Below are 27,282 nucleotides of genomic sequence, written 5' to 3' on the forward strand. Positions count from 1 at the left end.
CACTGCTCTCTTCCAGCCTTGTGTATTCTTACCCATCTGCTTGCTTTGGTTGGAGGGATTGGTTTTGACAGACTCAGTATCCTTCCTTACAGGAAGCAAGAGGAACTCACAACAAACTTTCAACCACAAGGGAAATATTTAGGACTGTGTCACAAATATCCAGAGGGACCGTGACACGCTTGTGAGGTGGGCTGATGCCAACCTCATGGAGTTTAACCATGCCAAGTACAAGGTCCTACACCTGGGTTGGAGCAATCCCAGGCACAGCTACAGGCTGGGCAGAGAAGAGATTCAGAGCAGCCCAGGAGAAGGACTTGGGGGTGCTGGTCGATGAGAAAATGAACATGAGCTGGCTTCAGTGTGCGCTTGCAGCCCAGAAACCAACCGTATCCTGGGCTGCATCCAAAGGAGGGTGACCAGCAGGTCGAAGGAGGTGATCCTGCCCCTTTATTCTGCTCTCGTGAGACCTCACCTGGAGCACTGTGTGCAGTTCTGGTGTCCTCAACATAAAAAGGACATGGATCTGTTGGAACAAGTCCAGAGGAGGCCACGAGGATGCTCAGGGGCTGGAGCACCTCCTGTATGGAGATAGGCTGAGAAAGTTGGGGCTGTTCAGCCTGGAGAAGAGAAGGCTGCGTGGAGACCTCAGAGCAGCTTCCAGTATCTGAAGGGGGCCTATAGGGATGCTGGGGATGGACTCTTCATTAGGGACTGTAGTGACAGGACAAGGGGTAATGGGTTAAAACTGAAACAGGGGAAGTTTAGATTGGATATAAGGAGGAAATTCTTTCCTGTTAGGGTGGGTGAGGCACTGGAATGGGTTGCCCAAGGAGGTTGTGAATGCTCCATCCCTGGCAGTGTTCAAGGCCAGGCTGGACGAGGCCTTGGGTGAGATGGTTTAGTGTGAGGTGTCCCTGCCCATGGCAGGGGGGTTGGAACTGGATGATCTTAAGGTGCTTTCCAACCCTGACTATTCTGTGATTCTATGATTCTAAATAACCTCAACACAGGGAACAGTGCAGTCTGGCCTCAAAGCAAAGCTGCTGCAGGATGCTCTCTGCAGCCTGCTGAGCACCACACATGGTCTGGGCCACAGCACCTCTGGTCAGTGCGCATTCAAAGTAACTAAATACACCAAAACCACCCTGAACAGCTCGGGGGGGGGGGAGCTGACCGCTGCTTCTAGAGGCAGTGACAGAGTTCACTGCACTGGGGCCTTGTTCAGCTGGAGCCCCTGGCCGCCGGGGCAGGTCCGGCCGCTGCTCTGCCGAGCCAAGCCTCGAGCGCGCCTGTGTCCGCACCCGTGGTCAGTGCCGTGAGGGCTCGGGGCTGGTGCGCATCCTGGCGTGCCCCAAGGGCCACCTGCATCTCCTCACGCTGCCGTTAATCAGTGACCAGAGAGGGGCAGAACCACCGCGTGCAGCAGGTCTGAAAGCTGGGGTTCAGACCTTCCAGCGAGGTCTAAAAGTTCGATGGGTTTGCTTCTTACCAAACAATTCCACCCTCTCCCGTTTGGAAGTGCGCAAATGGCCCTTCTTTAACAGCCAGCCCAGCAGCAGCAGGGCCAGTCACTGAAACTGCCAAATTCAGCTCAATTGTGTACCTGGTTCCAGCCCTCTGACCGTGTTAGAAATCAGCTCCATTGAAGGAGCTGGACACGTGAACATGGCCCAGCACAGCTCCAGTTCATGGCCCTCAGTGAGCTGCAAGTGGCTTCATCAGCACGGAACAGGGGAGGAAGAAGGTAAGCATGAGAGCGGTGAAACTGTCTGGTCCATGCCAGGGGAAAAGGTGAGATGGGGCAAGAACTGCTTCGCATCACAGATCGAAGCTCACCCACACCTGCCCTGTGTGGGAGAGAAGAGAAAGAAGCACGACAGAGAAGAGCTTATCCCATCAATATGAGCTCAGAAATCACGGTGTCTCCTTGGGAAAGCTGATTTTTTTTCTGCCGGTCTATGAAACCAGAGTATGTGCAGGGTGGGGGCTTAGAGCAATACGAGAATTCGTACAACTGGCATGTTCCAAACCAAAGGGGTCATTCCCGTAATGGTTAAAATCACACACACAGGTGTCAGTTATAAATATGTCAGGTATTTTAAGTAATGAATTGTCAGCTTCCTTCCCCAATCGCTGCAGCACCATTTATCTTGGGCTTCCCTGGTGCCTACCAGCAACACATCACACCCCTTGTGTTTTCATCCTGCCCTCAGTAAAGCAGCTCAGTGTCAAATAGACCAGTATGAGTCACAATGTGCCCAAGTACAGCCTTAGTTTTAGTCCTGACCCTTCCAGGCAACCCCTGCAAAGGCAAATCCCTGCCCTCCTCCTTCTGCCCTTGCTCAGCTCCAACACTTTAATTGCAACCACGTGAATGGATGTGCAATTGTAAATGGTGCTGGTGCAACCATGCTTACAAGGCTCTGCATGAGTGCGTGCATGATGTAGTTACAGCATTCAACTCCGCATTAGTCATTTGGTTAGAAAGAAGAGATCAGTATTGAAGACCAGAAGAAGATTCAAGATACGTTTGAATGCAGAACCATTTGTGACGATCTAAGAAACTTCACAGAGTGGCCCAGGGCTTTGGTGCCCCAGACGGATGTGCAGTGGAGAAGGTCCTTAGCACAACTTTCCATTCTGTGCCCTTCACACGCTAGGAGATGCAGCAGAGCTGGAATGCAGACTTCAGCAGTGCAGATCTGCAGCCAGCTTCACCCTGCTGACCACCCAGCACAGCCCCACGGGCCAGGGAATCACTCCTGACTGGCACCAGCAGAAGCAAAAGGCTTTATTCATTCACAAACCCAGTAGAGCTGCTCTGATCCAATGATCTTCAACATTGCCAAGTGCCAAGAACACCCTGAAGCATGGCCAGCAGCAAGCCTGGGCCCCAAGGACAGGGACACACCCCCCCCCCAGCAGCGCAGCACCCCCCAAGCAAACACCCCATCCCGTGACCCTGCCGAGCACCCCCCGCTGCTCTGTGGCAATCAGAGCATCAGCAGGTGCCCATGCCCGGGGTATGGACACAGCCCCGGCTCACAGCGAAGAGCCTGCAGCTCACAATGGGAAATGACACACAGGGACGCGCAGACAGGACATGGACACAGCCACCACCACGGGCACTGGGCGCAGACACCTCCTGTCCTGTGAGCACACACAGCACAGCCACCCTCAGCCTGCAGCAGCGGTGCTGGGGGACGAGGCTCAGCCGGTCCAACACTTCCCTGTGTTTGGGGAAAAGCAAGCAGTGGAACAGCCCTTTGTGATTGTCTTCTTTGTCATTCTGAGCGTGCTGCTCCTGGGCTGGCGGGTTCAGGTTCGCTTGAGGTGTCTGCTGCACACGGAGAAGCTGCTCTGGTAAAATGTGACAGACAATTGTGGTACTCATGGAGTGAAATAAAGGAGGGAACATTGCAATCAGCACAGAGCTACAGCAACTTGTGTCAGTGTTGCAGGAAGGAGCTGCAGAGAAAGCTTAGAGGCAGCTTTCTTTCTCAAGCTGGGGCTGTACCGGGGGCACGACAGCGGTGTCTGGGACTGCAAGCTCCTACGGAACAGAGAGAAAAACGTCAGCTTACAGAAAACATGAAGTCTGAGCTACTGCAATGCTGCTGCAATGGGTTCCTGCAAGCTGATGCCGGAGTAACCAGAAAAGCCGAGTGCTGCTGCTGCGGCAGAGGAGCCAGGCAGGGGAGCGGGATGCTGGGCATCGGGAGCTGCTCCACGTGGCAATGGCTGGGGAGCTGCAAGTGTTAGTGCCAGAGCAAATGTTTGCTATGAGATTTTGTGAGCAAGGAAGAATGCAGAAGCTGACACCCAAAAGGATTCATCATCCTGTGGAGACAGCTGAGAGAGCTGGGCTTGTCCAGCCTTGAGAAAGGCACTGGGGAGACCTTAAAGCAGTTCCAGTGCCTAAAGGGGCTACAGGAAACCTGGAGAGGGGCTTTGGACAAGGGCCTGTAGGGACAGGCCAAGGGGAATGGCTTGAACCTGCCCGAGGGGAGACTGAGCTGAGCTCTTAGGCAGAAGCTCTTCCCTGTGAGGGTGCTGAGGCGCTGGCACAGGGTGCCCAGAGAAGCTGTGGCTGCCCCATCCCTGGCAGTGCTCAAGGCCAGGTTGGACACAGGGGCTTGGAGCAAGCTGCTCCAGTGGAAGGGGTCCTTGCCCATGGCAGGGGTTGGAGCTGGAGGAGCTTTAAGGGCCCTTCCAACACAAACCTCTCAACCTCTCCATGATTCTCTGGCTCTATGACCCCTCACCCCAACTACCAGCTGCAGACATTCCACTTATAGCAAACGGGATGAAGCGGTGCACCCTCTGCCTGTGACAGGGACAGCGCGGGGACAGTGCGGGGGACAGGGGCTGACCCGCACAGGATTCACCTCACAGGGACTGCGGCTCCTCTCGCCCGCATCAGCAGCTCCTGGGGTGTCCGGGCTCCCTCCGACGGGACTGTCCGTCCCCTGCTCCCCGGCCCCCGCAGGGCTCTGTGCACTCGCCGGGACAGGGGCTGCTGCTCCCTCTGCAGCTCCCCCATGGAGGCCGCTCTGCTCCGGCTCTGCTCCCCCCGCCGCCCGCTCTGCCCCGTCCTCGCTGCCCGCTGCCCCCGTGCCCGGATGTCCCCGCTGCAGCCGCGGGGAGCTCAGCGCCTCGGCGGCCCCATCCGCGGCCCCCTCCTGCCCCGCTGCCCCCGCCGCGCTCCCCCCCCACCCCGGGGCAGCCCGCGCTGTCCCCTCCAGTGCCCCGTGGCCGTCAGGCTGCGCCTTCCCTGTCCCCTCAGCACACCCCGGGGGTCCGCCCATCCCATCTGCCCGCTGCCCCGGACCCGCTGCTCGCCCCGTGCCGTCTTCTCCAGCCCTTGGCTCTGCTCTGGCGCCCTGCACACACACCGTCCCCACCCCTCCATCCGCTTTCCCTTCCACTGCTCCCTCCGTCTTTGCCTTGCTGCCTGGAGATGGGTTTCCACACAAGACTGCTTCTGCTGAGCCCTCCTCCTCTTCTGCTGCTGAGGTCTCCTCCAGCCTAAGTGATCCTTCACTTAAGGGATCCCCTCCAGCACCCACCAGTGCCTCCAGTGCAGGTGCCTCTTGCAGCAGGGGACCCTTGCCAGGCTCCACAGACTCCTCCACTGTGTCTTCTACTCTCAGGAAAGAACTCCCCTCCACCTCCAATGCCTCGCCAACCTCAGGTGTTGCTGCTTTCCCCTTCTGCGCCAACTCTTCCCCTGACGCTTTCAGCTGGGAAAACACATTTGGCTTTACAAAGTCATCTCCTCCAGGCACAGCCTCTCCTGTGCACACATCCCGATTCCCCAAGGCCTCCGGGAGAGCCCCAGGCTTCTCCACAGCCTCCACCCACCCAGAAGTTGTTTCCTTGACAGACTCTTCCCCATAAGGGTCAGCTGCCCCAGCAAACCCAGCTTCTCCCAAGCTAGCTTCCTCCACAGCCTCCTCTGCCTCACACACAGCTCCTACCACAACACCCTGAACTGCAGATGCTCCCTCCCGCATGGCCTCAGACACCATCTTACCCACATCCAAAACAACCTGACCTGCAGAAGCTGCTTCCTGCACAGGCTCAGAAAACATCTCACTCACAAGACCCTGCCCTGCAGAACCTCCCTCCTGTGTGACCTCAGACACCATCGCACTCAAAATAACACCCTGACCTGCAGAACCTCCCTCCTGCACACCTTCAAACACCATCTCACTCAAAACAACACCCTCACCTGTAGAAGAACCTCCCTGCTGAGTGCCTTCAGACACCATCTCAACCACTTCCACAACACCCGGACATGCAGAAACTCCCTCCTGCACAGCCTCAGACACCATCTCACTCACAACACCTTCACCTGCAGAACCCCCTTCTTCCATGGTCTCAGAAACCATCTCACTCACAACACCTTGACCTGCAGAACCCTCCTCCTGCATAGCATTAGACACTATCTCACTCACAACAACACCTTGACCTGCAGAACTCCCCTCATGCATAGCATTAGACACCATCTCACTCACAACAACATCCTGACCTGCAGAACCCCTTCCTTGCATGGACTCAGACACCATCTCACTCAGAAGAACACCTTCACCTGCAGAACTCCCCTCCTGCATAGCATTAGACACCATCTCACTCACAACACCTTCACCTGCAGAATGCCCCTCCTGCACAACCTCAGACACCATCTCACTCACAACAACACCTTGACCTGCAGAACTCCCCTCCTGCATAGCCTCAGATACCATCTCACTCACAACACCACCTTGACCTGCAGAACCCACTCCTTGCATGGTCTCAGACACCATCTCACTCACAACAACACCCTGACCTGCAGAACCCACTCCTTGCATGGTCTCAGACACCATCTCACTCACAACAACACCTTGACCTGCAGAACCCCCTTCTTCCATGGTCTCAGACACCCTCTCACTCACAACAACATCCTGACCTGCAGAACCCCTTCCTTGCATGGTCTCAGACACCATCTCACTCACAACAACACCCTGACCTGCAGAACTCCCCTCCTGCATAGCATTAGACACCATCTCACTCACAACAACACCCTGACCTGCAGAACCCACTCCTTGCATGGTTTCAGACACCATCTCACTCACAACAACACCCTGACCTGCAGAACCCACTCCTTGCATGGTTTCAGACACCATCTCACTCACAACAACACCCTGACCTGCAGAACCCACTCCTTGCATGGTCTCAGACACCATTTCACTCACAACAACACCCTGACCTGCAGAACCCACTCCTTGCATGGTCTCAGACACCATTTCACTCACAACAACATCCTGACCTGCAGAACCCCCCTCCTGCACAACCTCAGACACCATCTCACTCACAACAACACCCTGACCTGCAGAACCCAGTCCTTGCATGGTCTCAGACACCATTTCACTCACAACAACATCCTGACCTGCAGAACCCCACCCTTTCACGGATTCAGAAACTGTATCATGCACAACAACATCTTCAGTTGCAGAACCTCCCTCTTGTACAGCCTCAGACACCATCTCAGACACCTCCATGACACCCTGACCTGGAGAATCTCCCTCCTCCACAACCTGAGACACCACATCAACTACCTCCAAAACACACTGACCTGCAGAACCTCTCCCTTGCACAGCCTCAGACACCGTCTCACTCACAATAACACCCTGACAGGCATTACCTCCATCCTGCACAGCCTCAGACACCACCTCACTCACAACATCTTCACCTGCAGAACCTCCCTCCTGCAAGTCCTCAGACATCATCTCACTCACAACAACACCCTGACCTGCAGAACCTCCCTCCTGCACAGTCTCAGACACAATCTCACTCACAACAACACCTTCACCTGCAGAACCTCCCTCCTGTAGAGCCTCAGACACAATCTCACTCACAACAACACCTTCACCTGTAGAACCTCCCTCCTGCGTGACCTCATTCACCATCTCACTCACAACAACACCTTGACCTCCAGAACTTCTCCCCTGCACAGCCTCAGACACCATCTCACTCACAACAACACCTTGACCTGCAGAACCTCCCACCTGCACAGCCTTTGAGACCATCTCACTCACAACACCTTGACCTGCAGAACGTCCATCTTGCACAGCCTCAGACACCACCTCAGTCATAACACCTTCACATGCAGAACCTCCCTCCTGTACCGCTTCAGACACCATCTCTTTAACAACAAGCTGAGCTGCAGAACATCCCCCCCACACCCAACACACCACCACAACACCACCCAAACCCCCCCCACACCCAACACACCACCACAACACCCACCCAAACCCCCACCTGCACAGCCTCAGATACCATCTCACTCACAAAAACACCCTGACCTGCAGAACCTCCCTCCTGCGTGACCTCACACACCATCTCACTCAAAACAACACCCTGACACGCAGAACCACTCTCCCGTGTGACTTCAGACACCACCGCGCTCAGAACAACACCTTGACCCATATAACCTCTTTCCAGCAGAGCATCAGACACCATCTCAACCACTTCTGCAACACCCTGACATTCAGAACCTCCCTCCTGCATGGCCTCAGATGCCATCTCACACACAGTAACAGCCTGCCCTGCAGAGCCTCCATCCTGCAAGTCATCAGACACCATCTCACTCACAACAACACCCTGACCAGCAGAAGCTCTCCCCTGCACAGCCTCAGACACCACCTCACTCTCAACAACACCCTGACCTGCAGAAACTCCCTCCTGCAAGTCCTCAGACACTGTCTCACTCACACCAACTTGACCTGCAGAACCTCCCTCCTGCACCTCCTCAGACACAATCTCAACCACTTCCACAACACCCTGACCTGCAGAACCCCCCTTCTGCACTGCCTCAAACACCATTTCATGCACAACAACAACCTGACCTGAAGAATCTCTCCCTTTCACAGCCTCAGAAAACATCTCACCCACAACAACACCCTGACCTGCAGCACCTTCCTTCTCTGTGGCTTCAGACACCATCTCAAGCACCTCCACAACACCCTGAGTTGTAGAAACTCCCTCCTGCACAGCCTTGGACACCATCTCACTCACATCTACAATACCCTGACCTATAGAACCTCCGTCCTGCAAGGCCTCAGACATCATCTCACTCACAACAACACCCTGACCTGTAGAACCGGCCTCCTGCACAGCACCAGACACAATCTCACTCACAACAACATCCTGACCTGCAGAACCTCCCTCCTGCATGGCTTCAGACACCATTTCATGCACAACAGCTTCCGGACATACAGAGACTCCCTCCTGTGTGGCCTCTGACACCGCCTCACTCACAACACCCTGACCTGCAGTACCTCCCTCCACCATGACCTCACACACCATCTCACTCAAAACAACACCCTGACATGTAGAACCACTCTCCTGCGTGACATCAGTCACCACCTTACACAGAACAGCTTCATCTGTAGAACCTCTTTCCATCAGAGCCTCAGACATCATCTCACTGACATCTACAACCGCCTGACGTACAGAACCTCCCTCCTGCACAGCCTCAGACACCATCTCACTCACAACAACACCCTGACCTGCAGAACCTCCCTTCTGAACAGCCTCAGACACCATCTCACTCACTTCTACAACGGCCTGACCTGCAGAACCTCCTTCCTGCATGGCCTCAGGCACCATCTCACTCACTCCTACAATGGCCACAGCTGCAGATCCTCCCTCCTGCATAGACTCAGAGATCATCTCACTCACAAGAACACCCTGACCTGGAGAATGTGCCTCCTGCATGACCTCAGACAACATCTCACTCACAACACCCTGACCTGCAGACCTTCCATCCTGCAAGGCCTCAGACACCATCTCACTCACAACACCCTGACCTGCAGAACCTACCTCCTTCGTTACCTCAGACACAATCTCTTCCATCCCAACAACACCCTGACTTGTACAACCGCCCTCCTGCACAGCACCAGACACCATCGCACTCACAACAACACCCTGACAGGCAGAAACTCCCTCCTGCTTGACCTCAGACACCGTCTCACTCACAACAGCACCTTGACCTGCAGAACACCCTTCCTGCACAGCCTCACACATCATCTCATTCACAACAACACCCTCAGCAGCAGAACCTCTCTCCTGTGTGACCTCAGACACTATCTCACCCTCCTTCACAACACCCTGACCTGCGGAACCTCTCCCCGGCACAGCCTGAGACACCATCCCACTCACAAGAACAACCTGACCTGCAGAACCTGCCACCTTCGTGACCTCAGACACCATCTCACTCACAGCAACAGCCTGACCTGTAGAAACTCCCTTCTGCAAGGCCTCAGACACCACATCACTCACAACATCCTGACTTGGAGAACCACCCTCCTGCATGGACTCATACACCATCTCACTCACAACACCCTGACCAGCAGAACCTCCCTCCTGCACAGCACCAGACACAATCTCACTCACAACAACACCCTGACCTGCAGAACCTCCCTCCTGCATGTCCTCAGACACCATCTCACTCACAACAGCATCCTGACCTGCAGAACCTCCCTCCTGCAAAGGCTTAGAAAACATCTCACTCACAACACCCTGTCCTGCAGAACCTCCATCCTGCACGGCCTTATATACCATCTCAATCACAACACCCTGATAAGCAGAACCTACCTCCTGTAAGGCCTCAAACACCATCTCACTCACAACACCTTCACCTGCAGAACCTCGCTCCTGAGCAGCCTGAGACACCACCCCACTCACAACAACACCTTCACCTGCAGAACCTCCCTCCTGCACAGCCTCAGACATCATCTCACTCACAACACCCTGACCTGCAGAACCTCCCTCCTGCACAGCCTCAGACATCATCTCACTCACAACACCCTGACTTGCAGAACCTCCCTCCTGCACAGCCTCAGACATCATCTCACTCACAACACCCTGACTTGCAGAACCTCCCTCCTGCACAGCCTCAGACACCATCTCACTCTCAACAACACCCTGCCCTGCAGAACCTCCCTCCTGCACAGGCTTAGATACTGTCTCACTCACAACACCCTGACCTGCAGAAACTTCCTCCTGCACAGCCTCAGACAACATCTCACTCAGACGAACCTGATCTGAAGAATCTCTCCCTTGCACAGCCACAGATACCATCTCACTAACAACAGCACCCTGACATGCAGAACCTCCCTCCGGCACAGCCTCAGAAACCACCTCACTCACAACACCACCTTCACCTGCCGAACTTCCCTCCTGCAGGTCCTCATACACCATCTCACTCACAACAACACCTTGACCTGCCGAATCTCCCTCCTGCATGGACTCAGAGATCATCTCACTCACAAGAGCACCCTGGCTTGCAGAACCTGCCTCCTGTGTAGCCTCAGACACCATCTGACCCCAAACAATACCCTGACCTGCAGAAGCTCCCTCCTGCACAGACTCAGACACCATCTCACTCACAACAGCACCTTGACCTGCAGAACCTCCCTTCTGTATAGCCTCAGACACCATCTCACCCAAAAGAACACCCTCACCTGCAGAACATCCCTCCTGCACAGCCTCGGACATCATCTCAATCACAACAGCACCTCGACCTTCAGAACACCCCTCCTGCACAGCCTCAGACACCATCTCACTCATAACAACACCATGGCCTGCAAAACTTCCCTCCTGCACGGCCTCAAACACCATCTCAAGCAGTTCCACAGCACCCTCACCTGCAGAACCTGCCTCCTGCGTGACCTCATTCACCACCTGATTCATAACAACACCCTCACCTGCAGAACCTCCCTCCTTCCTGACCTCTGAAACCACTTCCCTAGCATCTACAAAACCCTCACCTGCAGAACCTCCCTCCTGCAAGTCCTCACCAACAATGTCACTCACAACCTGACCTGCAGAACCTCTGCCTTGGACACCCTCAAACACCATCTCACTCACAACTCCCTGACCTGCAGAATCTCCCTCCTCAGAGGTGTCAAACACCATCTCACCCACCTCAACAACACCCTGACATGTAGAACATCCCTCCTTCCTGACCTCAGAAACCACTTCACTAACATCTACAACACCCTCACCTGCAGAACCTGCCTCCTGCAAGTCCTCACCAACAATCTCACTCACACCCTGACCAGCAGAACCTCTCCCTTGCACACCCTCAAACACCATCTCACTCACAACTCCCTGACCTGCAGAACCTCCCTCCTCAGAGGCGTCAAACACCATCTCACCCACCTCCACAACACCCTGACATGTAGAACCTCCCTCCTTCAGAGCCTCTGACACCATCTCACTCACAACAAGACCCTGACCTGGAGAATGTCCCTCCTGTGTGACCTCAGACACCATACCACTCACAACAACACCCTGAGCTGCAGAACCCTGCCATTGCATTGCCTCAGACATAATCTCACTTACAACATCCTGACCTGCAGAACCTCCCCCTTGCACAGACTCAGACACCATCTCACTCTCAACAACACCTTCACCTACAGAACCTCCCTCCTGCAAGTCCTCGCACACTATCGCACTCATAACAACACCCTGACCTGCAGAACCTCCTTCCTGCACAGCTTCAGACACCATCTCATTCACATCTATAACACCCTTTCCTGCAGAACACCCCTTCAACACAGCCTCAGACACCATCTCACTCACAACAACACCCTGACCTGCAGAACCTTCCCCTTGCACACTTTCAGACACCATCTCAGTCACAACACCACTTTGACCTGCAAAACCACCCTCCTGCACAGCCTCATACACCATCTCCCCTTCCCTCACAACACCCTGACCTGCAAAACTTCCCTCCTGTACAGCCTCATACAGCATCCCACCCTCCTCCACAATATCCTGACCTGCAGATCCTCCCTCCTGAACACCCTCAGACACCATCTCTATCACAACAGCATCACCTGCAGAACCTCCCTCCTGAACACCCTCAGACACCATCTCAATCACAACACCCTGACCTGCAGAACCTCCCTCCTGAAGGTCCTCAGGCACCATCTCACTCACAACACCACCCTGACCTGCAGAGCCTCCCTCCTGAACACTCTCAGACTCTACTTCACTCACAACAAGACCCTGACCTGCAGAACCTTCCCCTTGCACAGTTTCAGACACCGTCTCACTCACAACACCCTGACTTGCAAAGTCTCTCTCCTGAACGCTCTCAGACTCCACCTCACTCACATCACCCTGACCTGCAGAACCTGCCTCCTGCAAATCCTCAGACACCATCTCACTCACAACACCCTGACCTGCAGAACCTCCCTCCTGAAAACTCTCAGACTCCACCTCACTCACAACATCACCTTGACCTGCAGAACCTCCCTCCTGAACAGCCTCAGACACCACCTCAAACACAACACCCTGACCTGCAGAACCTGCCTCCTGCGTGACCTCATTCACCACCTCACTCACAACAACACTCTGACCAGCAGATCCTCCCTCCTGAACAGCCTCAGACACCATCTCAATCACAACACCCTGACCAGCAGAACCTGCCTCCTGCTTGACCTCATTCACCACATCATGCACAACAACACTCTGACTTGCAGAACCTTTGCCTGGAGCAGTCTCAGACACCACCTCACTCACAACACCCTGACCTGCAGATCCTCCCTCCTGAACACCCTCAGACACCATCTCAATCACAACATCACCCTGACCTGCAGAACCTCCCTCCTGCAAGTGCTCAGACACCATCTCAATCATGACACCCTGACCAGCAGAACTTGCCTCCTGTGTGACCTCATTCACCACTTCACTCACAACAACACTCTGACCAGCAGATCCTCCCTCCTGAACAGCCTCAGACACCATCTCAATCACAACACCCTGACCAGCAGAACCTGCCTCCTGCTTGACCTCATTCACCACATCATGCACAACAACACTCTGACTTGCAGAACCTTTGCCTGGAGCAGTCTCAGACACCACCTCACTCACAACACCCTGACCTGCAGATCCTCCCTCCTGAACACCCTCAGACACCATCTCAATCACAACACCCTGACCTGCAGAATCTCCCTCCTGCAAGTCTTCAGACACCATCTCGATCACAACACCCTGACCAGCAGAATCTTCCTCCTGTGTTACCTCATTCACCACTTCACTCACAACACCCTGACTTGCAGAACCTTCCCCTTGCACAGTTTCAGACAACACCTCAATCACAACACCCTCTCCTGCAGAACCTTCCTCCTGCATGACCCCATTCACCACCTCACTCACAACAACACCGTGACCTGAAGATCCTCCCTCCAGCAAGTCCTCAGACACCATCTCATTCACAGCACCCTGACCTGCAGAACCTCCCTCTTGCAAGTCCTCAGACACCATCTCAATCACAACACCCTGACCAGCAGAACCTCCCTCCTGGGTGACCTCATTCACCACCTCACTCACAACACCGTGACCTGCAGATCCTCCCTCCTGCAAGTCCTCAGACACCATCTCAATCACAACACCCTCACCTGCAGAAAGTCCCTCCTGCATGACCCCATTCACCACCTCATTCAAAACAACACCCTGACCTGCAGATCCTCCCTCCAGCAAGTCCTCAGACACCATCTCAATCACAATACCATGACCTGCAGATCCTCCTTCCTGAACACCCTCAGACACCATCTCAATCACAACACCCTGACCTGCAGAACCTCCCTTCTGCAAGTCCTCAGACACCATCTCAAGCACAACACCCTGACCAGAAGAACCTCCCTCCTGCAAGTCCTCAGACACCATCTCAAGGACAACACCCTGACCAGCAGAACCTTCCTCCTGCAAGTCCTCAGACACCATCTCAAGCACAACACCCTGACCAGCAGAACCTTCCTCCTGCAAGTCCTCAGACACCATCTCAATCACAACACCCTGACCAGCAGAACCTCCCTCCTGCGTGACCTCATTCACCACCTCACTCACAACACCGTGACCTGCAGATCCTCCCTCCTGCAAGTCTTCAGACACCATCTCAATCACAACACCCTCACCTGCAGAAACTCCCTCCTGCATGACCCCATTCACCACCTCATTCAAAACAACACCCTGACCTGCAGATCCTCCCTCCAGCAAGTCCTCAGACACCATCTCAATCACAATACCATGACCTGCAGATCCTCCTTCCTGAACACCCTCAGACACCATCTCAGTCACAACACCCTGACCAGCAGAATCTCCCTCCTGCAAGTCTTCAGACACCATCTCAATCACAACACCCTGACCAGCAGAATCTCCCTCCTGCAAGTCCTCAGACACCATCTCAATCACAACACCCTGACCAGCAGAACCTTCCTCCTGCAAGTCCTCAGACACCATCTCAATCACAACACCCTGTCCTGCAGAACCTCCCTCCTGCATGACCCCATTCACCACCTCACTCACAACAACACCATGACCTGCAGATCCTCCCTCCAGCAAGTCCTCAGACACCATCTCAATCACAGTACCATGACCTGCAGATCCTCCTTCCTGAACACCCTCAGACACCATCTCAATCACAATACCATGACCTGCAGATCCTCCCTCCTGAACGCCCTCAGACACCATCTCAGTCACAACACCCTGACCTGCAGATCCTCCCTCCTGAACGCCCTCAGACACCATCTCAATCACAACACCCTGACCTGCAGATCCTCCCTCCTGAACGCCCTCAGACACCATCTCAATCACAACACCCTCACCTGCAGAACCTCCCACCTCCACTGGCTCATACACCATCTCAACAACCTCAACACTATGACCTGCAGAACCTCCCCTCTGCATGGCCTCAGTTTCCTGCCCTCCCCATGCTGCCATGCTCCCCATCCCCTCCATCACACCCTCCTGTTCCCCAGGTGCCACCTCTGCACCAGTCTCCGCTCCCTTCCATGTCTCCTGTCCTTTGGGATCTCCTTCTGCTCGGGTGCTCTCCTCAGGTGCAGATTCCCGCACCGCGAGCAGACTCTCCATCAGCAGCACAGCCACGGTGTCCTCCTTGGGCAGCAGATCTCCCACCCGTGCCACTTCTTCTGCATCTTCGGATTGAGCATCTCCTCCCTCAGCCACAGACTCTTCCTCCTCAAGTGCTTGTTTCTCCCCTTCCATCTGCCCGTCTTGTACCACTTGTTTTGCTGCCTTCTGCTCGTCAAGTGTTCTTGCTCCTTCAGCCAAAGAGGCTGCATCTGGTGCTATTAGGGAACAATCAGACATTAGTTTTACTGAGAACTGTGTTAGTGTGAAGGCTGTTTACAGGGTTATCATTAAAGATGTGATCTGTCCCGAGCAATGAAGTGACATCGGTGTGGTGACGAGAACAAAACTTGCTGCGCTGTTTCTCATCACCCACCATGCTCTGGCTGTGCTCCCAGTGCTGCTCTTCTGGCGCCTGGCACACCTCACTGAAGCAAAGACATCAATGCATGACCAGCCTCCAGCTCTGGTGGGCCTGCCTGTGCGCCCTCCTCCCTGACCCGCCTCTCTGGGACCTCAGGTGTGTGAGCTACATTCAAACATACAGAAATAGGTGTAAACTGCTCATGTGAAATAGGCACACACAGCAAGAATCCTCAGCTGCTCCTGCAGAATGGGAAACTGGCCGTGGGTGCTGTAATTTCACCAGGGGAATAGCACAGGATCGATTCCCACCCCCTGGGAATCCAGTGCTCCAGGGTGCATCCCTGGCCATCACGCCAGCACCCTGCACTGCTGCACCCGTGTTCCATACAAACCTGGGAGGTTCCTATTCTTTAGGAGCTGAGAAGTTTTGTGCCATTGCAAGGAGGAAGGAGCAATGTCTTTTCCAAGCCACCCTCTCTCAAACTGGGCAAAGTCCAGGGACAACATGTTCTCTGCCCTGGTCTGTACATCAGAAACATAGATCCTCATGGAGACCAACATACAAAGATCACTGGGCTTGTAAATTAAATGTTATAGACAGTTGTTTGCTGCCAGCTGAAGCAATCTCATCAGAGAAAGAATTACTGAGAGGACAACTATTACTGACAGACCTGAAATGAGAAGGAACCTCCAGCCTCCTGCATACACCTCGTGGATGAAAGACAACAAGCCCTAAAAGCCTGTGTGTTCTTGGACTACATAGAGCGAGAAGATTAAAAGGCTCCCAGTTGGCCCGAAAAACACTTGGAACACGCTGGACCCAAAGTAGAAGACCTGGGTCAGAGAACCTGGGTCAGAGCAATCCCAGGCACAGCTATAGGCTGGGCAGAGAAGAGATTCAGAGCAGCCCAAGGAGAAGGACTTGGGGGTGCTGGTCGATGAGAAAATGAACATGAGCTGGCTTCAGTGTGCGCTGGCAGCCCAGAAACCAACCGTATCCTGGGCTGCATCAAAAGGAGTGTGACCAGCAGGTCCAAGGAGGTGATCCTGCCTCTTTATTCTGCTCTCGTGAGACCTCACCTGGAGCACTGTGCGCAGTTCTGGTGTCCTCAACATAAAAAGGAGATGGAACTGTTGGAACAAGTCCAGAGGAGGCCATGAGGATGCTCAGGGGCTGGAGCACCTCCTGTGTGAAGATCAGCTGAGAAAGCTGGGGCTGTTCAGCCTGGAGAAGAGAAGGCTGCGTGGAGACCTCAGAGCAGCCTTCCAGTATCTGAAGGGAGGCATATAGGGATGCTGAGGATGGACTTTTCACTAGGGACTGTAGTGACAGGACAAGGAGTAACCGGATTAAACTTAAATAGGGGAAGTTTAGATTGGATATAAGGAGAAAATTCTTTACCCAGGGAGGTTGTGAATGCTCCATCCCTGGCAGTGTTCAAGGCCAGGTTGGACAGAGCCTTGGGTGACATGGTTTAGAGGGAGGTGTCTCTGCCCATGGCAGGGGGGCTGGAACTGGATGATCTTAAGGTCCTTTCCGACCCTAACTATTCTATGATTCTATGAAGACAGTGTACAACCAGCACTTTAAAACAATACAGAAGACCTGTTCTGCCTCTTAGAGGAAGGAGGAACGGAATGGAAGAGCAACAGCCAGAGCAGACTGAAGTAAGTTTTAACCTCTGGTTTTCTGCTCTTTTCAGCCTCATTGCTGCTGTGGAGTTGAATCTTACCATGTCCTGTCCCTGTGGCTCACTGCAGCAGGGTGGCTTTAATGTACAACATGCAAGGCTCTGCTGTCTGCATCAGTAAGCTGCCAGGGTGGCTGGACAAGAAAAGTTCTCAGTGGGAATCAGGATCAAGCTGAAGTTTCCTCCCTGACAATCATGCCAGCTGCTAAGAGGGAGATGGCCTGGGAGACACATAGGGAACAGCCTGTGGACCACGTCTGTCACTCCTGTCCTTCCCTTTCCCAAGGCAGCCCTGTGCCAGCTGGAAGCAAAGGGAAGCTCACTAGATTCCTGCTTCCCACAGCTGTTCCCTTGACTGGCAGCCAGTTTTCCCATGGCCTGGATTCTTTACCTAGGACCATTATAACTGCCAAAAAAGCATTAATGATACATGGTTACAGAAGGCAGCTAGGCATCACCCCATTTTACACAAGTAAGGAAAGAGCACAAGGAGGGTCTGGAGCCTAGAAAAGGCAAACACTTCTATAAAGAGACTTCAGATGAATAAGATTTAATTCACGTCCCCAGTGGACAGCTGATCTCACCTTCACTGGCACCAAGCTCTGCACTTGTTGTGTGCTCTTCTTCCTCATCCACATGGGAATCACCAGGTTCAGGTTCAGAATTCACATGGTGATCATTTGCAACTGCCTTTGCCATCTCCTCCTGGGCTGGTTTGCAACCGTCAAAAACTGGCACAGGGTTACAAGAGAGCAAGCAAGAGAAAGTGTTAAAAAGCAAGAGGAGCATGGAAGTCACTCAGCAATCTTAGCCTGACCCCAGAGCTGCAATGCTGGGGCAGGCCCGACTGGAGCCGTGCAAGCCCTCACGGGCAGGAGGGTAATTACAGTTAAATAAAAGAGTAAACCCAAAAGCAGGCAATCACTCAGGATGCAAGGGAAGAGTCACGCAGGAGCTCCACTGAAGCACAGAGCAGCAATCTTGCACGTTTCACAGACAATGAGGTTGCTTTGCTCTGAGGGGAGTCAACACTCAAGCAACAGCATTGGTTTATAGACATAAAATCATTCCTGGTTTATGAACATGGTTTTTAAATGCTATATTAAGCTCCCAACTGCAGTTCTGAGGATTCCCCAATCCCTCAAACAAACACAAGTGACCAAAGACTTGTGCTTAGCTACAGCTAAGTGGGAATTATTGTGCTCTGTACATGCAATGAGCCTTCCCAGCCAAGTCACATGTTCAACGTTATTGTTAAGACTGCATCACTCCCGCTCTTGCTTATGCCTTGATGGAGGATTATGCAAGTGGCTTTCAAGCTAGAAAAACTGAACAAGTTCTCTAGGAGCAGTGTTCCAGCTACATACACAGTCCAGTCCCTCCCAGACCTCTCCCAGGAGCTCTCCCCTCCAGCAGCCAGGCTTCTCCCTCCAAGTTCTACCAGCTTTCTGTGTCTTTCCTGTTGCAGTTACCGGCTGAGCCTCTCACACAGATCACTTCCAAGGTTGCTACTGACATTGACTGGCAGCATAAAACCAAACCTTGCTTCTGGTTTTACTGCCGGCTGTGCCCATGGGGAAATGAAGCCCTTCAGGTGCATCTCTGCAACAGCTCCTGCCTCGGCTCATGTTGTGGCTGTCAGTGTGGGACCTGCGTAATCCCTGTTGCTGCCAGGATGGTGCTGGTGCTCATACGTTCCAGATACGGAACAACCAAGTTGGTGTCCAAAAGGGAGAAACTCAGCAAACTGCTTACACTTGAGACTTTGGTCAAGCCCAGCCTTCTGCTCTTAGAGGAGACAATCACAACATTTCAGATCTTACTACTGCAGGTGACATGGCATACACTTGCCAGCTTCATCTATGCAGCAGAAGAGCTGCAGGGACACTTCTTCCGTGTTCTGGTTTCTAGATGTTTCTAGAAGACAAGTTCTTCTCCAGGCTCAGTGAGAACACAGACACTTTTCAGTATCTTTACCAACGATCTTCCCAGAACCAGCACTCTTCTCTTCCCGCATCCCTGCCTCCCTCTTCCCATGCACACGCTGTGCTCTCACCTTTTCCCCATCTCTCAGCTTCTTCCTGTGGGGCTGTTTCTTCCTCCCCTGCTGATTCTGGTTTTCCACCCACCCTTCCCTATGGTATTTTTTTTCCTTTTTTTCACTTTTGTGTTTATTTTCTCTTCTTCCTCCTCCTGTGGTTCCTCCCACTTCATGCTTACACCCGTTGGTCCTACCCCATCGGCACCCTGCATGCACCACCCTTCTGAACAGACCTGTGAGCACATTTCCAAATGACCACTTCAGCCTGGGGTCCACAAGGCAGCACAAGCTCCCGTTTGCCTGGGCCGCAGCTCCCAAAGGGCAGCAGCAGCTTCACTCCCTGCTCTCACCCTTCAGTGAAGCAGTAAGGAGCCATGGAAGCTGAGCAGGGAGGTTCATAGGGTTCCTCCTGGGATCCTGACGCCGTCTCTGCAGCTATGCACATCCTGCTCCGGTCGTTCAGAGCAGACAAGAAGCTTTCTGCTGCAGGACACCCCTTGGCTGCCTGCCGCAGGGTACAGGCAGCACGTCCTGTACAGGCAGCTCCTCAGCACCCTCATTAGATCTCCCTACATTTTGAATTCAAATCTTTATCATGGCAGCCACTGTGCAAAGTGCCTGGGATAAGCCAGGATTCCCATATTGCCTTTGTTACCCCACAGTATTTCTTTAGCAGGCTCATTATCCCTCAAAAAGTGTGTTATCTTTTCCTTTCACTGCTCTCTACACAGTTTCTTGGCAACTCTTTATTTACTATAAAATTTACCTAGACAACCTTCATGTAGACAGGGAAAAATCTGTCTGCAACTTAGGAAGATGTTCCTGTCTGCAGCTGTCATGAGTCAATGATTTTTCTTGTCCTCTCTTGATCTGCACTGTCCCTGAGTCTCAGGTAGTCTCCTGGCAGCAGAGATGATGTAGGGCTTGACCAAGAAGTGAATTCTGTTACATTCAGTCTATCTGTATATGATAGGGGATCTCTGCTTAAACCTAGAGACATGGAACCATGCATGCTTGATGTGAGCACACAGGAATTCATGCTACCAAAGAACAACACTATTCTCTTGGCTAACTCAGTGCCAGATTACCAGCCTGGCACATCCAATGGGTCTTTCCTTGGTTTTCTACTACAGCATAATCTCTGTCGCCAGGTTTTTAAAGTTCCTTCTCCTTCAGCAGTCCTCACCCAACTCATCTGAGCCTAGCGGCAAAGGTGCTGAGATTGAAGTTTCTTTCCCACAAGGGAAGAGAAGGGTTCCAGAGGCAAACCTTTGAAGACTTCAGCACTCTTCAGTGACTAGTGTGTTACTGTCACTGTCTCAATTCTGATTGCATAGCAAAGCAATAGCAATGCACAAGACAAAGTAACCCAGCAGCAACGGACTTGCCAAGCATTAGGCACCAGCAGTCGAACAGTTTATTCCACGCACAGCTACCTTGGATGCACTGCTGTAAACAGAAAGCCATAGAAACAGAGCCAAAACCTGCTGTGACATAAAGGAAAAGCATTCTACATTCCACTGGAAACCCAGCACACAGAAAGAGAACTGGAAATTCCATCTACCACGGCCTGTGGCTGTCCCTTGTGTCAGCACCAGCACAGATGCTGTTCTGCCTGATTTAACAGTATCCAAGACATTTCCCCATGACCTGAATGGCATTGCAAAGCAAGGATCACATTTTTCCTTATTCCCCAGATATGATAATGCAAACCTTGCTCATGTGGCTAACTTCTTATTAACTGCCCATGACGTTACCCTGGAAGGTAAGGTTGAAACTCCTCAATGCCCATTTTGGCAACAGTAGAAACGAGGTGTCACAACTGATAGATTTACTCCTTGCCAACAAGCCCGTGCCAGAGTGAAGCAGCACAACCACGGATCAACTGACATAGTCTGGCCTTCATCTGCTGCACCAAGATTCCCAGGGTAATTTTTAGTGTTATTTTTGAACTAGCATTTTGACAGTATAAACTGTCCTCCAGTTGGCACACAGATTGTCCTACAGACAAGAAATCATGTTTGGATTTCATAGTGATTGCATGCTATGTGAAACCAAATGACTCGAGTAAAACAGCCAAAGCCTTACATTGGCAACACTAGAAAAGAACCAATAAACCCAGGTGACATTCTGGGTGGTTATTTAGCTCACAGCAGCACAGAGCATTGCAGAAGCTTGAAACCAGTTCAGCAGTGGCATTCCCCATGCTGCACAACGAAGGAGCACAAAGCAGACACAGCAACCCTTGCATGCACTAGTCACTCACAGTTGTGCCAGGGACTGTACTCACCCCGTCCTTCATCACTATAAGGAGCCTCATCACTGCTGTCCTCCACTTCTGTCACACTGCTTTCCAAAGGCACTAGAACACCTTCCTGCCCATCACCTCTCCCAGTACTGGTGTTCTCCTCATCTTCCTCTGCGTCACTTTGGACTGATGCAGGCTGGTCGAGTTCCCTGTTAACTTCAAGACTTTGATGCTGCTCTGCTGTTGTATTTTCATTAAAAATTCCAGTGTCTCCCCTTGCTGTTAGATCTTCTGGTTTTGCCTTTTCTGCTCCATCTATTCCTTCCTTTTCCAGTACAGAAGTTTCCTGATTTTCCTCCACTCTGTGCACTTTATTCTCCCCATTCTCATTTCCAAACTGTTCATGTGCTGTGTTATCAGATGCCCTTTCATCGTTATGCTCCTCTTTGCCCTCAACATCATCTTTCGTTGTTTCAGCACAAGAGTCATCTTCACTGCTGTACTGGGTGCTGACGGATGAGAAAGAGTGCACAGGCCTCCCACCTAGAAAGAGCAAACAGAACTTTGGTGTAGCCTTTGTCACTACATCTGCCTTCATTGGCCAACAGTTCCCTTTGCTGTGCACAAAGGGACAGACAGTCACCTGGTATCAGCCTCTGAATCACACCATCTGAGGATATTGTGACAAAACTTCACTATGGGTAATAGAAGAACACTGCTCAGATGTATCAAAGGGTTAAAGTCAAAGCTATTTAACATGTTTTTTCTGACAACCAAAACAAATCAGATTAGATCCATCAATCACACAGAAATAGACTCCAAAAGCACCCCTAAAATGTGACTCAGACAAGTTTTTGAATAGGTTCTTGAGTCCCCAAAATGGAACTAGAAGTTGCTACGAAAGTTGGTTGAAATATTTCTATGCATACTATTTCCAGAGAGCAAGGGTCCTCCATCCAAACAGAAAACTCTTCTTGTCCTCAGAATTACCAAGGAGCCCTTAGTTTTTATAGATTTACTGGTACAGCTCCATTGGGAAAAGCCCCCATCTTTTTTAGCCCATCTCTCTATCTCTTCTGAGCTGTGGCAGAAAACAACAGGAGAAAGATTTCATTACAAAGAGGAAATATAAAAGACCAACAGATAGCAAAGAGGAATGAAAACTCTCAGGATTTGTGTTCAAGGTATCACTGCCCAGAGGAAAACAACACAAAAAGCTTATTTTCTTTAAAGAAGCTGGATGAAACTAGATGAGGACTCGGTGCCACCAGGTAACAGCAAATAGACCTATGGGAGATGATGAACCTTTCCTACACTATTCAGAAGGAAACACTCTGCACCAGTTTGGGTTCCACTCTTTACTGGCTGTAACAGATTCTGTTCAAGCACCAAGCAGTAGATACCAACTGGTTTTGGATACTTCTACCACCCCAAGCACAGAAACCTCTTGGAACATTAATCACTTCATCCAGAACAAAAGATCATCCTGGCCTTCAAACTTAAATGCAAAGTCCCTAGAAATCCAAAGCTATAATGATCTGAAATGTCACCCAAAGCTAGTAGTGACCTTAAACCATCCCTATCTGATGTTACAGTCTACCTTTTACCAGTAGTAAATAAGGACTGAGGAGCTCCCTTCAGGCTTCTTGTCCTGAGAAGATAAATGTTGGAAGCACTGCTCCTCTTGTTGACAGTGTTTTACACCCATGGGGAGCAGTCAGGCAGCCCCGAGCACAGAACAGATCCATTCACAACATAACACAAAGGCTCTTCCATCAGTATCCCTAGCTCCTAATCCATGAGTCTCTCATTACTTATTGTACTGGCATGTTTAGACTTCTAAAAGCCCCCCTGGCTCCCCACCCGTTATTTGGTAACTGCTGCTTACACAAGACACCAAATGCCAAGTCAGAGCATTACCTGTCTTCCTACAGCCTCAGCAAACAGCAGGGATAATGAGGTAAGGGCAGCTCCTCTGCCCCCTTTCCCCAAAAGCGACAGTGGAAGCAGAGAGCTCACTGACTGTTCATAGCTCACAAGTGACCAGTGCCCAATTATCAGAGAGAACAAAAACCAAGACTCTCTGGGGCCACAGCAGTGATTGGTTTTATAAACCAGGATCTTTCAAACCTGATTTCGGTCTCTGGTGTTGTACTTCCTATAAAAAGCCTGGATTTTTCTTGCAGCTGCAACCTTGTCACAAGCAGCTGGATCACCTCTGCTTAACTCACCCACAAACACAAGTGTGAAAGTAGTGTTTCCATTCACCTTGAGAAACAGTGCTCACTCACCCAAGTGTTTAGAGCTAATTTGCTGATTGGCTCCATCTCCATTTTTAACTAGTTCACCAAAGCCTGCTGTGAGCTGGCACATACACACCCTGCCACTGCGTTTGGCTGTATGTCAGTGACAGAAGGTAGAATTAGTAAGAGACAGAATAGTTATCTTTTACCAATTCCATAGGAATTGCATGGGTTTTCCCATCAACAGATGTACCGGGTATACATCAGGTCGGCTTCTCCAAGCCTCATTATGGAAAACACTAACCTTGTTCATCATCCTCAGAGCTGCTGTCAGAATACCCATCACTTTCATCCTCCTCACTGTCAGAGGCCTGCAGCGCTTTCTGTGATGAGGTTTTGCTCTCATTTTCATAGTCTAAATTATGGTTTTTATCATCTGAGGGTGACTTTGACATCCCATTCATTTGATCATTGGTCTGTCCCTCTTCATTAACTTCTTCATCTGCTTCAAAATCTTCATCATACTCTAAAATAAAAGAATCACAGTGTGAGACAGGAAAAGAACTTCACAACTAATAAAGTTCTTTTCAAGCAGACAGAACTTCATTAATGCCCCCTTGCCTTTGCATTTGCTCAGTCCTTTTAAAGCCACGAGAAAATCTAAGACCACAGCAGGAATCGTAAGAGCGCGTTATCATAAAAAAGCATCATGTTCTTCATAGGTAGAGCCGCAAAAGTGCAGTAAAGCTACTGAATGATGCACCAAGTATGATCACTACATTAAACCCAAACCAAACACATTCATTAGTCACTGGAAGGGCTGGGAAAATTAAGTGCTGGGCAAACTCAGAATGCTAGACAGTCTCATTACAGGAGAGAAACTTGTGATGAAAAAAGAATACAAGCACTAGAGAAAGCTGGGGAAGGGTAATATATTGTAGCGTCCAGGAAGATGATCATGGGTTCACATGGTTAATTAGCAAAGAAGAGGCCTACAAACTACATGAATTCATTAAATCCAGCCAAAGGGTGCTGCAGAGGAACAGCCTGTATCACACTGTTCCAACACACCCTTCAGGTCCCAGGTAAAGTACAGGTGAAGCTTAGTGCAGTTTTACATCAGCAGGTCTGAGTTTCATCCCAGGCTACTAGTGGCCTGGCAAGGTGCGACATCTGATAGACACCTTCCCTTCGCTCAGGTCTACAGACAAGGGCTGTCCATGCACCTGCACTGGAGAGCCCTTCCACTCCCAGGCCAGGCTGTGCTGTTGGAATGCACAGAGATGTTTGGTGCCACTGAAACCCAGGATCGCCACTGCTGCCACCAGCTCACTGCAAGCAGCAGGGACCCCAACAGCGCAGGAGTGCTGCAGAGCTGCCACCGGCTCTTCCTCTGCCACACAGCCTCACTGTGCTCTTTGTTCCATCGCAGCTTTTCAGTACTGGAGTGCCAGAATGCCGAGGACAGAGATGAAGAGTATCTGATGCAGAACCGATCAGCCAAATAAACCATTATCGAGGCAACGAGAATTACGGGAATAACATTCATTCTCTGTATCAAAAATCAATTGAGATTCCAGCTGCCCTGTTGGGAGCGAGACCTCTGCAGGTAACTGTGAGAAAGACGCCCACCTCCTGGGGGAGAAAGGCTCGATTAACGACACACATCCGCAGGGAGTAACGAGGACGCTGCACAGCAGCACTGCAAGGGGAGCAGGGAAGGCGAGAGGTGAGCTGCAGAGCCGGGGCACAGGGACGAGCTGCTGGAGGCTGGGGTGCCTGGGGCAGTGCGGGAGAGAAAGGGCTGGAGGAGCCCCGGTGAGCAAGGCGCTGCCCCTGCCCACGGGCAGCAGGGAGACCGCAGGGCTCCAGCGGGAGCTCCATCGCGCTGACGCTGCTGCTCTGCCCCAGCACCCGGCCTCCTCCCTCCACGGCCCGTCCGCACCGCAGCACGAGGCTCTTCCGCCTCCTGCCCCCCTGGCCACCGTCTCCTCTCCATCCACTGGTGTCCATCTCCCTTCAGAGCTCACCCAGCCCCAGCCCTCCCTTCTGCTCCACGAGTCCTCCACCAGCTGCCATCTCCCACCTCACCGTGCCCCACGTACCTTCTGCTTTCTCACACCTCAGGCCCCCGTTTCAGCCCCTCAGACCCCCCTTACCCACCTCCCTAGCTCTGCAAAACCCTCTCGGCCTGGTGCTTGGCCCAAAGGAACCCCACAAGTTTCATTGCCCAGACATGGGCATCACCCCATTTCTCACATATGAGGCGTCCTAAGAGAGGATGCCTCAGGCAAAGTTGGAGGCACGCAGTCCCATGCCTTCTCCAGAGTCACCCTCTCCGTTTGCCACCCCCTGCTTGTGTTTTGGAATACTGTACCATTTTTAATGGTGTCTTCCTGACCGCCTTCCCTCTCACAATCAGCTGGCTTTTTCATCTCTTCTTTTCCATACTCCCGTTTGGTCTTCATTTCACCCCGAGCAGTTTCCACAGTTGCTTCATGACTTGGCAGGATGACTAACACTGAATTTCTTCTGGATTTCTGCTCAGCACGGCTTTTGCTTGGCTCACTATAGGCTCCATCTCCCCAGAAACCCACATACTTTTCCTCATGGTCCTCCTTCACCTTCCTCTTGGGAGGGGATGGCTCTTTGTCCAGACCCATTGCAATAATGCACCTATAAAACACCAAGAAGTATCACACTTTTCTTTCTGTGAAGGATGGGAGGGCAGCAGATGCAGTGAACTGTTCAGCCACTATCAACAGTGAAACCTGGTACCCCTGTGCCTCTGCACTGCCCCTTACACAGCAGGGGTAACGACCCACTTGGAGAAGCACCCTGAGACCCTCAGGAGCTCCACTAACACAGATGCAGCCCTTCTTGAAGGAGAAGACAACTAAAGTATAAACAGATTAAAGGCAAAGTGTCCATTGATTTCAAGCTACACCAGGTATAAAGATAGAACCACTGGGAAAGGCAGACAAGCTCCAAGTCAGATGTGCCGGACCCAGATCCTGCTGTAATACCCATAAAGTGGGAACTCAGGTTTTGTGGATAAGACTGTGTTTGGGGTTTTTGATTTGTCTGCTGGGTCTAATGCCTGCAGGGGAAGAGAGAGATTGAAATTGAGTTATCTGCAGTTTCTGTTCTGTTTTGCCTACCTAATAGCAATCCAAATAGCTGGAAAATGAAGCACTTTGGATGACCTGTTGAGACTGCTCCTCATGTATAAAATGGAGTGACAGCCTTTGTGTCGTATACTCA

General features: G+C 51.9%; 1 protein-coding gene across 1 annotated transcript in view; it reads right to left on the minus strand.

Moving 5' to 3' along the window:
* Positions 1-4,628: 4,628 nt before the first annotated feature.
* ERICH3 (glutamate rich 3) overlaps positions 4,629-27,282 on the minus strand; it is a gene marked incomplete at its 3' end in the record, with an annotated part of 36,531 nt that continues 13,877 nt past the window's right edge. Inside the window, exons 11-20 of the mRNA XM_061365037.1 lie at positions 26,396-26,694; positions 24,323-24,544; positions 21,818-22,318; positions 18,071-18,217; positions 13,677-15,647; positions 9,745-9,788; positions 9,240-9,264; positions 9,003-9,053; positions 7,295-7,423; positions 4,629-5,557 (exon numbers count right to left, since the gene is read on the minus strand). Of these exons, the coding sequence (XP_061221021.1) occupies positions 4,629-5,557; positions 7,295-7,423; positions 9,003-9,053; positions 9,240-9,264; positions 9,745-9,788; positions 13,677-15,647; positions 18,071-18,217; positions 21,818-22,318; positions 24,323-24,544; positions 26,396-26,694 (4,318 nt within the window). The remainder of the gene's footprint in view (positions 5,558-7,294; positions 7,424-9,002; positions 9,054-9,239; positions 9,265-9,744; positions 9,789-13,676; positions 15,648-18,070; positions 18,218-21,817; positions 22,319-24,322; positions 24,545-26,395; positions 26,695-27,282) is intronic.

Source organism: Neopsephotus bourkii, unplaced genomic scaffold (genome assembly GCF_033783945.1).
Source record: "Neopsephotus bourkii isolate Nb327-2 ecotype Australia unplaced genomic scaffold, CSIRO-AGI_Nbou_v1 NB_1269, whole genome shotgun sequence".
NCBI classification, from domain to species: domain Eukaryota; kingdom Metazoa; phylum Chordata; class Aves; order Psittaciformes; family Psittacidae; genus Neopsephotus; species Neopsephotus bourkii.